General features: G+C 45.9%; 1 protein-coding gene and 1 long non-coding RNA gene across 6 annotated transcripts in view; both read left to right on the top strand.

The window, feature by feature from the left end:
- Positions 1-14,009, top strand: part of SMG6 (SMG6 nonsense mediated mRNA decay factor) — a 200,976-nt gene that overhangs the window by 48,554 nt on the left and 138,413 nt on the right. For all 5 annotated transcript variants that reach the window (XM_070774295.1, XM_019980893.2, XM_070774296.1 and 2 more), the window contains exon 10: positions 5,736-5,881. In XM_070774295.1, the coding sequence (XP_070630396.1) occupies positions 5,736-5,881 (146 nt within the window). The remainder of the gene's footprint in view (positions 1-5,735; positions 5,882-14,009) is intronic.
- On the top strand, positions 8,866-9,596 carry LOC139177724 (uncharacterized). The gene is made up of 2 exons (XR_011562231.1): positions 8,866-9,004; positions 9,114-9,596. It is a non-coding gene; the product is annotated as an uncharacterized lncRNA (long non-coding RNA).

Below are 14,009 nucleotides of genomic sequence, written 5' to 3'. Positions count from 1 at the left end.
CAAAGGAAGCTAGGTCCCTCAGTAGCAACACCCACCCACCCCCCCCGCCCCCACGCCAGCTCTACTCTGGTGGGAGTTTTTGCTCAACACTGTTGTAACCCTAGTGCCTGGCATGTAGTTGATGCTCAGTAAATAGCTGTTGTAGGAATAAGTGAATCATTACAAGAAATGGGTAGATTGCAAAAGACTGGAGAGAAGGAATCTAGAATTCTTTTGGGTCATCGTAGACCCAGGCCAGTCACTAGTGAATAATGTGAAGCTGCAGTTTCAGGGTGGGTAAGACGATATTATTTCATGCAATAGCACAGCATATCAGAAAAAACTACTGTACTACACTTAAAATAGGTGCTGTGATTCTTCATCTCTTTATTCTTTAAAAATTCTCATTAAAAAAAATCTTTCCTTTAGTACCTTTGTTGTCAGCATCTTCTCTCTGTTTTTCCTTTTGCTGTGTTTGCCCTTTGAATGTTTATGTACCATGTTTGCTCTAAGGCACGATTTTTCAACCTCTGTACTATTGATATTTTGAACCTTATAATTCTTAATTGTAGGGGCTGTCCTGTGTTTAGCAGCATCCAAAGCTTCTACCCACAACAGGCCAGTAGCATCCTTTCCCTTCACCCCCAGGTGTGACAATTAAAATGTCTCCAGACATTGCCAAATGTTCCCTGTGGTGCAGAGTTACTCCTGATTGAGAACCACTGCCGTAGGCATTTCTCAGCTCTGTTAGAAACTTCTGGGACTAAAAAAGTTAAAAGTCTTGGTCCAGAATATAGGAATGTTTAGGATATATATATATATATATATATTATATATGTGTTATGTATATATATAAAATCAGATTATGCATTAGTTAAAACCCTATTTTTCCCCCTTTTAAATTTCTCATGTTTAGATGTGTTTTGGAGGAAGTTTGGAAAAGAGTCGCAATAATGATAAAAAAAAAAAAGCTAGAAATGATTTCTGAGAAGATAAATGAATTTTTTAAAAATAAGATAACCAAAGGTTTACTTAGAGACAGCTGTTGGGGGTACCCTAACTGTGTTTAACTATTAGAGTCATAAGCAAATAGTTTTGATTTCTGTGGGATGACAGCAAGAGAAAAATAGGCTTATGTTGCAGCTGGAGAGGTTTGGGTTATATGTAAGAAAATTTCACAGAGGGAAGGTGTTCAGGAATTTTCTTCTCTATTGAAAAATGAGCAGATTATCTCATTTGTCAGAGGTGGTTTCCTGTGGTCCAGATTATTTTTCAAGATCTCTTCCATTCCTGCATATAACCAACTCTGTTGGCAAAAAGATAAGGCCGGTCTAGTTCCACCTTCATGAACACTGAGTTGTAGTAGTGTTCACATGAGGAAAATGCATGTAAATTCTGGGCACTTCAGCCCCTCAGTGAGTATTCCTCTCGTGCTCTCTTGGAGGTGAAAAGAGAATTGAGCCCCATATTTATTCTGGAAGGCAGAGAAACAGCAATAATTTTTCTATTGGAAAGAAAAAAAGCCCCAAACTATAGAAGTCTGTAAGACCAGAAAAGCGATGAGCCCAAGCCACACACAGCAACGTGGACTGCTGCCTAATTACCAAGAAGATGTGAAATGTGGGAGGCGTTGAAAATGAATTAAGAGTGAGGAGATTGTAATGGGGAGCAGCTGAAGACACATCCACTGTCCCGCCTGCCTGCTGAGAAAAGCCCCAGCAGCGTGGCCCTCCCAGTCTTCGTCCTCTGGGCCTGTGTTCCCTGCTGCCTCCGAGTGCACTTGAGGGCCTACTGTGTGCCACACCAGTCTCCTTTCTCTCAGCAGCCGGCAAAAAAAGAAATTCCAAGTGTTTGATGGAATCAGGTGCCAAGAAGAGTTTGTTTTTCTCTGCTGACTAGTTCTAAGACCTCGAGAGGGAACGAGTCAGAGCGTCTGTGGGCTCTGGTTTCCTTATCAGTAGTTTAAACAGATGAGCTCCAAGGTCTGTTCCAGTCCTTATGTTCTATAGCCCTGTGATTTTTGTTTCTCATGGCTACCCTGTCACACGGCCGAGTTGTTTGGTTTGGTTTGATTTTGCTATTGGTTTGCCCCTATCTTGTACAGGTTTTAAAAATCAAGATGTTAAGAAAAATTAGGGAGCCTGATTCTTTTCCGCAGAGAATATTGTCAGGCCAGCTGTGTTCCCCAGTATCTGAGAGATCGGGTCCTGCCCCGTTACTCACTGTCTGAGTCACTCCCGAGTCTGGTCCCAGTGCTGTCTGAAAGATTGATTTCTTGAAACTGCCATTCACAGGAGACTAGGTGTCTCTCGAGATCTCTTCAGAAGGCGATCACTTCAGCCGGAGAAATGCACATCCTACAAGTGATCATACAGTTTTAAAAGACAGGGCCAGAGTCCTCCCGGGCTCAGGGAACAGAATCGGGCAGGAGTGCTGTGTGGCTCCTGACAGACACTGGCTCTCCCGGGGAGGGGCACAGCGGACCCGCCTGGGACTCCTCTGAGGGGTCGGGAGGCCGGCCATCTGTAGACTTGGGACTCGTGACGAAGAGAATAATTTAGCTTCCCATTGTAGCCTAGGTTGAAGTTGCCACTTTAGTTTTTTACTTGCTTGCCGAGTCATGCTCTTTGCACACTTTCAAGATCTCTTGGAATTCAAAGACTCATGTGTTTATTTTGGACTTCGAATTGTTAAAAATATTATGTTTGTGTCTTGATTTACTTTTTAAAACTAGAAGTGTATTATATACAAAAGCCAGAAGTATCCATCGTAGGGGAAATCTTTTTACCGTATACAGTGCTCGTTGTAAAATATTTAGAAAACCCAGCAAAAAGAAGAAATAAAAAATTATTCCTATTCTCACTATCCAGAGATAACTATCCACTGTTAACACTTGATGTATATTTTTATCTTCTCTTCCATACATCACACACATGCATTCTCTTATTTATTTTTTATAAATATCTATAAAAGGGATCACATTAAACTACTTTAAAACTGTCTTCAGTTAATATATATTAAACTTAAAAACAATCTAATACAGCTTCTAAAAAATATAATTCAGTTGTATGGATATGCCATCTTAATTATTTGTTGTTGTTGGACGTTTTAGGCTGCTTCCAGTATTTTGCTGTTATAAATTGCCATCTTTTTATGCTTTCTCACCTCTTTCTCTATTGCTGCTACTGCTGCTGCTTCTTGTGTAAAACTTTTACAATTATTACATAAGTAATATATAAAAATCTCCTTGTAAAAGTATAGTGTGCTTTTCTAAAATTTCTTTCAACTCTTTCCCAACCCCTGTGCCCTCCAAAGAGATAATGCTGGATACCAGGTTGTGTATTCTTTAGACCTTTTTATTGCATTTGCATAATTACTTATGTAGCCATAAAAACCATCATTTTATTTTGTGGGTTTTTTTCCTAAACAAATTGTATTCTGTCATTATCCCAGTGTTAGTATAATTTTCATTCTGCAATATGGAGTGGAACAAAGAGAAAGAAATAAAACTACTTACAGGTAATTGGAGACCAAAACCAGAGAGCATTTTGGTTACAAAATTGGGTACGAGAAATGCCGTTATTGAGCTCTGAGGAAGAATCTTTTATCTGCATGTCCTTCAGTTGTTGCCTCACAAAGCTGATGTTGTCTGAGAACTTCATCTTCCCTCGTATCTCAGAAGTGGAGTTACTCTAACTCATACCCTTATGCATTTGATTTCTTTTTCTTTTGTTTTAATCATTGTGAACTAGTTGAAAGGTGAACAGCAAATTTTTTTTTTTTTTTTTTTAACTTAAAAAAAGACGATGTGGACATTTGGCCTGGTGCTCGTTTGAGCCTTAAGTCTGACCTAGGGAGTGATAATGGCTGTTTCAATTCGCATCCCGGGAAAGAGTCTTCCTCAGACACAGCCTCGAAGCAGGACCGTCCCACGTGACACTTCTGTCGTGTTGTTCTGTGCTGGCTCTCTACTGCCTTTCAACACAGAGACACATGGCTCCGAGACTCGCCCGGTGTGGCTGCTTTTCAAGCAGAGTGAACTCTGCGATTCTCGTAATGAGAAGTGCTAGCCCCCCTCCCCACCTCCGACCAGAAGGAGTGCTGCACAGTGTCAAGGTTTAAAATGAAACCTTTGTTACAGCCCAGGGGGAAAAATGGATCCAGTCCAGCCCCAAACATATCACTCTCTGCCATTCCAAACCGACCAAGAGTTTTAATGGTTCTGAAACTTTTTAGAGGTGGGAGAAAATCAGTGTGTTTTGGTAGTTTTGTTGCTGTGGGTGGTGGCGGCAGGAGTGTGGGGTGGGGTGGCACTTGAAATGGCATGTGGGGGCAAGGAAGCAAATGCCTGGCATGTTTTGTGCCAATGAAAACGAGGACAGCTCAGCAGAGAAGGGCACTGGAACGTAAACTGTAGTTGACTCGTAACTGTGGCATGACTTCTGGGTGCTGGGGGGTCAGTCGCAAGAGGTGCCTCCAAGGGTGAGGAATGAAGCTTGCCAGGCTTTCAGAAAGCTGTGGAGTTTTCTAGCCTGGGGAGGGTGCTTACTACACACCGGAGAAAGGGTTGAGGTTCAGGTGAAAGCAGAAGCACCTTTCCCTGGGACTCGAGACTGTGTTGTATCCTTTGAGGAGGATTCCCTTCCCTGTGGCTTTCCAGAAGCTACTTATTAATCCAAGCTGGAGCTCTTCCTCACCCTCCTCTCCCCTCACCCCAGTACACAAGCTGTGGACCACAAGCAGTTTGCTTGCTTGTGAGGGGGTGTGAGGATGGATGAAAAGATACTCTGGTGACCGTGAATTGTTCGGCGTGGCCCTCAGGCCCATGTGCCTGGTTTTTTTCTCTCTCTAGCACCGAGTTTGAATTTGCTTTTTATTTCTGAGGACTTCAGCTGTGGTTTGTTCCCGTTGCCAGAGGAGCTCCAGGCATGCACCACTGTTCTGTGGCCACGTTTGGCAAGCAGCGGTTTGAATGACCTCTCCTTAGGAGCGTCGGGTCACTGGCTAGATTTCTGCCTCCCTACATTACAGGCTCTTCCTGTATTGGGAGTGGCAGTTGGCCAGGGCATTATATTTCCACTGGCCTGAAAACATACAGACCCTGATGAGCAGAGCCCTTGTGAGAGGGAGGAGGACAGCAGCTCAGGAAAGGCCGAAACCGATCATCGGGGCCCCCGGTTGAGGGGTTCTCCAGGGGACATTTGGGGCCCTTATGTGGAGCGATTCGTGTGCTGGTCCCTAAGTTGACAGCAGCAGAACTGCGTCTGAGAGCCTCTCTGAAGTGAAGCTTTGAGTGAAGAATCTTTAGATTCACAAACCTCTTCCTAGAATATGGTTTTCATACTAGAGAGTTTGGGGACTATGCTGGCCTTAGAGCTTAAAGGAAATTTGTTCACTATTTAGAAAAACTGATGGTTTCAGAGAGAAACTTTGATTTCAGCTTGAATCCAGTTATTGCCAGAGGTTAGGAAATAGCATACCAAAGCGTAATAACTCATGGTGATTTATCCAAAAAATTGAGTTGTTTCCATCTCTAAACCCTGAACACGTCTTTCTTTTATATTTGTTCACAACCTTAGGGTACCCGGAAGGTTTGTGAAGTCAAAGAAGCATCCTAGGTGTTAGCTGTCTGCTTTTCTGAGAAAGAGAGAGAAAGAGGGAGGGAAGAAAGGAATGAATGAGTGCGTGTATGTGTGCGTGCACGCACTGAGTGCTCTCGGGAATATGCCTCACTGATGGGCTGGCTGTGCTTGTAGGATGGAGACGTTCCCTGCAGTGGCTGAGAAGGTCCTCAAGGAGTTCCAGGTGTTGCTGCAGCACAGCCCCTCTCCTATTGGAAGTACCCGCATGCTACAGCTTATGACCATCAACATGTTTGCTGTACACAACTCCCAGTTGAAAGGTAAGGAACATCCAGTTTCTTAATCTAGACAGATAAAGATTAATTTGTCTTCTTTCCTGTGCTGCCATGCCACTGCAGAGTCACACACACACACACACACCCACCCACCCACCCACCCACCCACCCACCCCTTCCTCTTTTCGTCCATCGCCTTTCAGATCTTTCATGTACCCTCCGAAATCCGTATGACTCTCTAGTGCTTGGGTGGGATGGTTGGAGGGAATCATGGGTATAGAGCTTAATTTGCAAACCCAGAGACGCTGCTGCACATCTGGCTGTGCTGAAGGCAGCAGCAAGGCCTCTCGGAGGCTGCAGACCCAAAGCCTGTCCCGGGGGGGGAGGCATGGCTGAAATGTTTCATTGCAGAGACCATACGCTTGGCAGGGATGGGGAATAGCTGTTTCTGGACTAATGTACCCTGTTTGTTCAATATGGAAAAGTCTAGTTCCCTATGGGATATCCCTTGTGGGAGTCTGCCAGGGAGTAAGAACAGAGAATTGATGAGCTTTGGTGACTCAAATCTGGAAGCAAAAAACTCACCAGCCCCAGAGTTTGGCAGATGTAGTGGTATGCATTCTGAGATGCTTTTCTGAACACTGGGTGTTTTTTTTTTTTTGACATGAGGTGGGAGGTGGGGAAGGAGAAATGGGGGAGGGGCTGATTGGCAGGATTTGTAAATGTTCTGGTGACCAGGTCACAGTGGAAGGATGTTAACCGGATCCCTTCCCCTCTCCCCCACCCCACTGAGGTAAGGATGATGTGGTTTGACTTGATGGAAATCTGTAGCCTGGAGGTGACATTATTTTGTGTGTGTGTTTGCAAAGGAGACTTGGTCCATGCTGCCAAAAAATCATTTCAGAGCCTCAACAGAGAGTGTCTGGTCTCAGGATTAGAAGGTTGTCACCTGCAATCCCAGGAAGTGGGAATTCCCTTACAGAGACTCCATTGTAAAGCAGACCCAGTGTTTCTGGACAGAGTCTCGCTGGTTCTTTCATGGCACCTTTTCTTAGTGGTCTCTGTCACTCTGAAGTTGGTTTATTTCCCTTTCCCATTTGTATTTAGGGTTGTGCTTCAGCCTGCTCTGGTCAGGTGGGGGGGTGCTCTCCCTGGTGAGCAGGCAGCTGCGCTTTCCTCTGAAACTCGGCTTCTCCGGGGACTCCGCCAGGCCCTCTGCTGGTTTGCGTGGGCTTTCCATCACATCTGAAGCCTAGAGGGAGTTCTCTCGTGCGTCTGCTGCAGCGTCCACAGCTCCTTGCAGAAGGTGAAAGGCCCAGGTTGAGGTGCCATTTTGAACTTCTCTGAATATGTCCGGGAACACCACTGAGAAAGCACGCAGTCCTGAGGGGCAGTGGTGGTTTCCAGGAAGGAGGAAATAGAGTTTGTAAAGGGTGGTGAGGCGGTCAGTCCGGAGGGGAAGGAACTCTATCCCTTCCTCATCGCTTGAGGGTCTCGAGGGTCGGGCCACCGGGTGGGAAGCTCGTGGGCTCGGGGGAGTGGAGCCTCCCGAGGTAGCTTCCTGTTCACTTCCCTGCCTCCGTCTGGCAGCGTCGCAGTCAGTGAGCCGCCTGTCACAGAGCGCAGCCTCTGCCAAGGTACTGTTTCCCCATCGGGGAACCTGGAGGTGTGAATGTAAAGGCCCCACAGCTCTAGTCTGCGGAGCCTCTGTTGTCAGCAACTTCTGCTCCGCGAAAAGGAAGATGTTGGCCTTTTCATAGGCCACCAATGAGTCCTTTCCTTGGAGCTGCTGTAAAGTTAAAAGTTAAGAAAATATGGGTGAAAGGAAGGTGAGACAGTGAGAACAGAGAAAGAAGGAAGTAGTGCTTTCCCCTTGGAGGCCAGCATGCTTTTTCTCGGACTCTTTACCATGGTCACTCCTAACGAGGACCTGCTTGCCAGGAAGGACGCGTCGCAGCCTGTGCGTGAGACCCCGCCACCGGCTCCGGCTTTGTCCTGACGCTCACCTCCACGGGGCAGCTGGGGCCGAGAGCTGAGGTGGTCCAAGGGTGTTTCAGGGAAAAACAGCCCGGGCCACAGGATGTAACACTCAGCTAGGACAGAGCGCTCTGTGGACATGCTGCCAAGTACCCGGTGTGCAGCTGAGGCGGCTGTCCAGACCCCACTGTGTGGGCTGCCATTGGGAGAGGGGTGAGCAGAGCACTCAGCGGGGCTGGCTGGTGGGAAGATGCACTTTTCCATTTCCCAGCATGTGAGTCATCTTCGCTGGGCCCCTGTGCTGTGCTCGCACGGACAGTGGCAAGAAGGGGGTGTTGTGGCTGAGCTGCAGCATCTGTGCCGGGGGTGGAGCGGGAAGGGGGTTGGGGAGAGGGTAAAGATTTAAATCCTTCACTAATCAGCAGCAGTTTGAATCACATTTTTATGAGTAAGGAAGTGATAAATCAGCCCTTGAGTGTTCAGCCCCCGGGTCCCGTCAGCCGGTGCCCTTCTGAAGGCTGCCCTCCAGGCCGGTCGGCTGGCTGTCAGAGCCGCCACCCAGCCACGGGACCCCGGCTGTCTGCAGCCAGGAAGCGAGGGCCTGCTGCTGCCTGGCCCTCCCAGGTGCTTGGGGTCTGTGGTGATTTGGCAGTCGCTGCAAGTTAACAGAACATCTGGGCCATCATTTTTCTTTCCATTCCTTCTTGGACTTGTCCTTCTGGGTGGGTGTTTGCATATGTCAGTTCCTGGACTCTGTGGAGAAGGAACGTTCCAGCCCAGAGCAGAGGTGATCTGTGTCCCCCAACGGCCGTCGAGATCCTCTCCATCTATGCCTGGCCCTTCCCTGGAGATGTGGTGTCTAGGGAGAGCCACAGGGATAGCCTTATGAAAAAGCATGTCCTTTGCTGTGGCCTCTAACTCGTTTTTGTATGGGCTCGGTGCTACCCTGGTATAAGTCCTCTTTTCAAAATATCGGAAATGATGCTAATAGTGTGATTATTAAAATACTTTTCAAATGTGCTTTCCTTGAGGTCGAGAGACACAGAACTCTTAAAGAGCTTCAGGCACCCCAGAAGGCCCAACGGAGGGGAAACACTTAGATGGTCAAAGAGGCCTTTCTTAACTTACAGTTTTCCCTGGAGCTCAAGGAGGCAGAGGTCGTGAGATTTGTCCCCCTTCCAATAAAAGAAAGTAAGTTGACTTTTGCCACATCATTTAACCAGTGAACCTTTCAGGTCTCAGCAGTGATCTTAAAACTCACAAGTTCAAGGCTATTGATACCTTTATCTCCTCCCATCAGGTGGGTGCTCTGCAAGAAGCCTGCTGGAGTGGGACTGCAGAGAGTCCAGAATCCTACTAGTCTACATTGAAGAGGTTGAGGACAGAGACATGCGAGGGATGTTCGGGTTTCCCTTAGCAGAGGGCCTGGTATTTATCAGGCACTCAGTAAGCATTCACTGAGCACATGGACAAGGAAGTCCATGGTTCCAGGCCGACCGTCACTGAACAGTGTGTTCCCTTCCTGGCCTGTGTCCAGAATTGCCCTTTGGCGAGTAATGGGTGGTGGCGAGATAGGTGGTTCCCAGGGTGATGTCACCGCCGGTCATCGGAGAAGCGGGGCCTTCTCCACGTGCCTCAGCATTTAACACTTCAATAGCCACCCGATTGGCTGATGTGGTGCTGGAGAGGGAATGGTTGATCTAAACCACAAGCACTCCCAAGAATTTTAATTTTTTTTTTTTTAATTCTGTAATGTAAGGAAATAAAGCTCTCGTTTCTTGAAGAGGAGTAATCGAAGCAGTATTTGTGGTAGGGCACCCCTGGAACCCCACTGCATCTCCCATCTGTGCCCAATTTGCTCCATTCTGGTCCCCTTGTTTCTTCCCCCTGTTTTCTCTCCCTCTTGCTCTCTCTCTCACTTTGTCTTTTTAAAAAATATGTTTTTATAATTCCTGGAATCAAAACCATTGCAGGCACACACTGTTTTATTTTACTGTATTATTGGATTATACTTCCTATAAATCATTGGATGTTATTCATTGGCCACCACTAGAATAACTTCCCTTTTCTGTGCTCTGGCCCCTTCTTTTTCCTCCTCTTTTTCTTCATCTACCAGTTCACAGAGGAGGCCTCCGTGTCAGCCTTGCAGAAAAGCCCTGGTGACAGCAAGAGGGCACCCAAGAGACACTGCTCGTGTGTTCGCCGTTGGGGCTTCCTGTTCTTAGGGAACGTTTAGGGGCTGGCATTGAGCTAGGGCTAGGCTGGCATTCCTTTCGTTATCATTTATGCTCGCTTTTATGGTTTGTTAGTAATCCTGAATTGCAGGAGGTGGTGGGAGGGGGTGCCACCTGCCTGCCTCCAGAGGGATAGAGACATGGGACCTGTCGACAGGGGACCCACAGAACTTGACCCCAGTGTGTGGGATGCTTGAAATGGGAGCCACTCACCTCCAGGCTGTGGTCATGTATGCAGGTTGACCCTAGTTTGTGAAGTTTACAGTCACAACCAAAATTTCTTTGTCTTCAGCAAACCACCGCCTTAGAGACCTTTGGTAAGGCAGGGTGCTGCCCCATGCAGCTCACTTCTGTCTGCATCTCTCACCGGAGCAGAATGTATCAAGTGCCTAATCCCCTGCTTGTCAGAACAGCTGTACAGGAATCCACCTCTCGGAAAGGGTAGGCCTGAGTTGAGCTGTGTAAACTGCCCCTCTCATCTCTTCTTGTCTGTCTCTGGTGATAGAAACTCTTGGGCTGTTTCTCCCCAAGGACCTTTGCGTAGATTTTACAGGTAGTCGGCACTGCCTGGCCTTCGTTTTCAGGACTGCTCAGTTGAGGGCAGATAAACAAAGAAACAGCCAGCTTGGCCCCCAAATTATGTGAGAAATGGATTCGGAGGTCAGAAGAGGCAAGGCTTCAGGAGGCAGACCAGGGGAAGGACGCATCCCTCTGCCCTGCCCTCTGTTCCTCCGGGGGAGCTACAGCTATCAACAGGCTGCTTAGCATGGATTTCTTCCCTCAGAGTTCCCTGGAACAGAAGGAAAAGCTAAGGAAGTGTTTGTCGTGGGATCTTCCTATCTTCCCTACTCTGAATTCCAGGGTCCTTGTTTTCAGAATGAATCCGTTATTTTAGGCTGAGGAAGGAGAAGCAGTTGTGAAAAGCTAAAGACATGAGAAAATCCACTCATGTCAATAAAATTAAGCCTCTTACCATGTCGGTTGGTGAAATGGTTTCTGGTTTTGCCCCAGGGTTACAGTGTGGTTTGATGTCCGTGGCTGCTCTGTGGGGCAATGGAGAAGTGCAGTGTCCCGTCACCACCTCATCTTTACTATGGGCTAGAGACCTCATCTCTGCTGCCATTTTATAGCTTCTCAATTTGATTTTTTTTTTCTCCTGGATGGATGGACTTGTTCTGAAAGAGAGACGTTACTGGGGGGATGCTGGCAGCAGGACTCTCAGCTGCCTTTTGTGAACTCTCCTTAAACTCTTCCTGGGGAGTAAAATTTTACATGTTACAGGGGGCGTGGGCCACCTCTCTGCTATTTGTTGAATACTCAGGGAACATGAGTATGTTCTTGGGGTGGGGATTAGGGGGAGTAAGTTGCACTTTGGACCCTAACCAACTAAATGTTGGTCTGGGGAAGAACTGTAAGCTTTCAGATGTAGTGGCCAGGAATGACAACAGGACAACATTGTGGTCATACCTGATGAGATTTTATGGTTGCTGTATATGTATTCTCATGTGATGTCTCCCGTCAGCCTCTGACTCTTTGCAATCCCATGGACTATATATAATCCATGGAATTCTCCAGGCCAGAATACTGCAGTGGGTAACCTTTCCCTTCTCCAGGGGATCTTACCAACCCAGGGATCAAACCCAGGTCTCCCGAATTGCAGGCGGATTCTTTACCAGCTGAGCCACCAGGAAAACCCAAGAATACTGGAGTGGGTAGCCTATCCCTTCTCCAGCAGATCTTCCTGACCCAGGAATCGAACTGGGGTCTCCTGCATTGCAGGCAGATTAACTGAGCTACCAGAAAAGCCCTGAGACAGATGGGACAGCTATTTTGTGTCCTATTTCGTCGATTTACAGACTAGAAACATACTAGAAAGGCTGAGTAACTTTAGGAAGGTCACAAAGGTAGTAAATTACACCCAGGTCTGAAGGGTCCAGCCTCCCGTGTCAGATGGCACACAGAAATTTCTTTGGACCTGATTGAGACAGCTCAACACAGCAAGCAATCGTTCCCACCCTGCCTCACCACCACCTCCACCCCCCAATCTAAGCAGCTGCATTTTCCCTCTACTAAATAATACAGATAGCTTGGCACACTTAAACTCTGTCCTCTTCTCCTTTTCTCTTCCCCAGTTAATATGCTACTGTTGTCAGATGTTTTAATTATTTTTTTACTTTTAAACCTTGAAAGACAAGTTGTTGTTTTCACTTTTGTTTTGTTTTCATTATTATCATGATTGTTTTGATGGTAAATATTTGTTTAGACTCACCTATATATTTACTACTTTCTTTTCATTCCTTTTTATATTTCAGACCTTCTCCCTGGGATCAGTTTCTTTTCCTTTTTTTTTTTTTTGGCTGCCCCTCCCTGTCTGTGGGATCTTAGTTCCTGGATCAGGGATGGAACCCAGCAGTGAAAGGGCAGAGTCCTAATCACTGGACCACCAGGAATTCCCTGGGACTGTTTTCTTTTTGTGTGAAGCATATTCTTTAGAATTTATTTAGTGACATTCTTTTGATGACAAACTTTTCCAATTCGTATTTGTCTGAAAACCCTTTATTTTCCCGATTCCTCTATATTCACTGGTAATAGAACTCTATATTAACAGTTGTTTTTCTTTAGCCCACTGAAGGTACCTTGCTGTCTCTGGGTTGTTACTGTTTAAAAGTCAGCCGTCAGTCTAATTGTCCTCTTAAAAATAATCTGTGTCTCTGGGTGATTCTTAGGTCTTTTTTTTTTTTTAATAAACCCTTTGATGTTCTACAGCTTTAATGATTTTCTAGGTTTGTACTTTTTTTTTTTTTGCTGGGGATTTATAGGGCTTCATGTATCTGTGAGTTGATTTCAGCAGTTTTAGAAAATTCTTAGCATTCTTTTTTTACATACTGCATCTGCCCATGCTTTCTCTTCTCCTTCTGTCTTAAATGTCTCTTAAAACTTCTCTTTCATTTTTGACTCTCTCTCTCTCTCTTTTTTTATTTTTGGTGCTGCATTCCTCGTAATTTCCTTAACTCTGTCCCTGAACCTTTTCTTAGCTCTATCTAATCTGCTAAACATGCCCTGCTGAGATTTTATTTCAGTTATATATTTTTATTTCCAGATTTTTTTCCTCCTAAATCTGGTCTTTTCCTGTTAGTTTCTTATTTCCTGAACATATTTGTGAGTTTGTCTTTTATTTATTTTCTAATATATTAAACGTGTTATTTTAGGGACTCTGATCAAGGGGTCCTTTTAGGTGAGGTTCTGCTAGTCTCGTATTTCTGCTGGTTGTTGCACGTGTGCCTTGTTTCCCGTGTAATTAAAAAAAAATTTTTTTTTTCTCTGTAATCTGCAAATTTTCTGTGGGAAATCATTAGTGGGAATTCTTGGAGACCTGGGATGAAAATGGGGAAAAGGTTTGAGTTTGCTTTTGTCCACAGTCTGGTGTAAAGAGTCTAAAATAATCATTCTGAGTAAAATGCCTGCTTGAGGGTTTTCAAACCGTTCAGGTAATGCGAATTCAGGCTGCACACCCCTGTGAGGGCTAGTGTACAGTCTGCACTTTCCGTGCACTATTTTTTTTCTCTCTTCTAGTCAGCCTCAGGGTTTGATATAGTCAGTTTTTTAGCTAGTTGTCTTATCACAAGGCTGAGGATGGCTTCTGATTCACCTTTGTACTTGGGTGTAGCTCTGTGGGACCTCAGCTTTATGGCAGGGGTCTTGGGCATCCTCTTGTTGGCTGTACCCACAAAGCCTCAGAAACCCAGAGCTCAAGTTCAGCAGGTAGCAGAGGTTCTTGGGGTAAAGCCTGGCCCTGTCCCACACTTAACAGCTCTAGTTTTCTGTCTTTACTCAGTCCCTGGCCAGAGGATTCCTTTTTAATTTATTAACTCACCGCTGCTTTCTAGAAGGATTTTAAAAATGCTCTTTCCAGGATAATTAGTTGTTTCATTGGGAGAGTAGACCTAGGTTCCTAGTCTGCC

The sequence above is a fragment of the Bos indicus genome, chromosome 19 (assembly GCF_029378745.1).
Source record: "Bos indicus isolate NIAB-ARS_2022 breed Sahiwal x Tharparkar chromosome 19, NIAB-ARS_B.indTharparkar_mat_pri_1.0, whole genome shotgun sequence".
NCBI classification, from domain to species: Eukaryota; Metazoa; Chordata; class Mammalia; order Artiodactyla; family Bovidae; genus Bos; species Bos indicus.
This window is presented reverse-complemented; position numbering and strand designations above follow the sequence as displayed.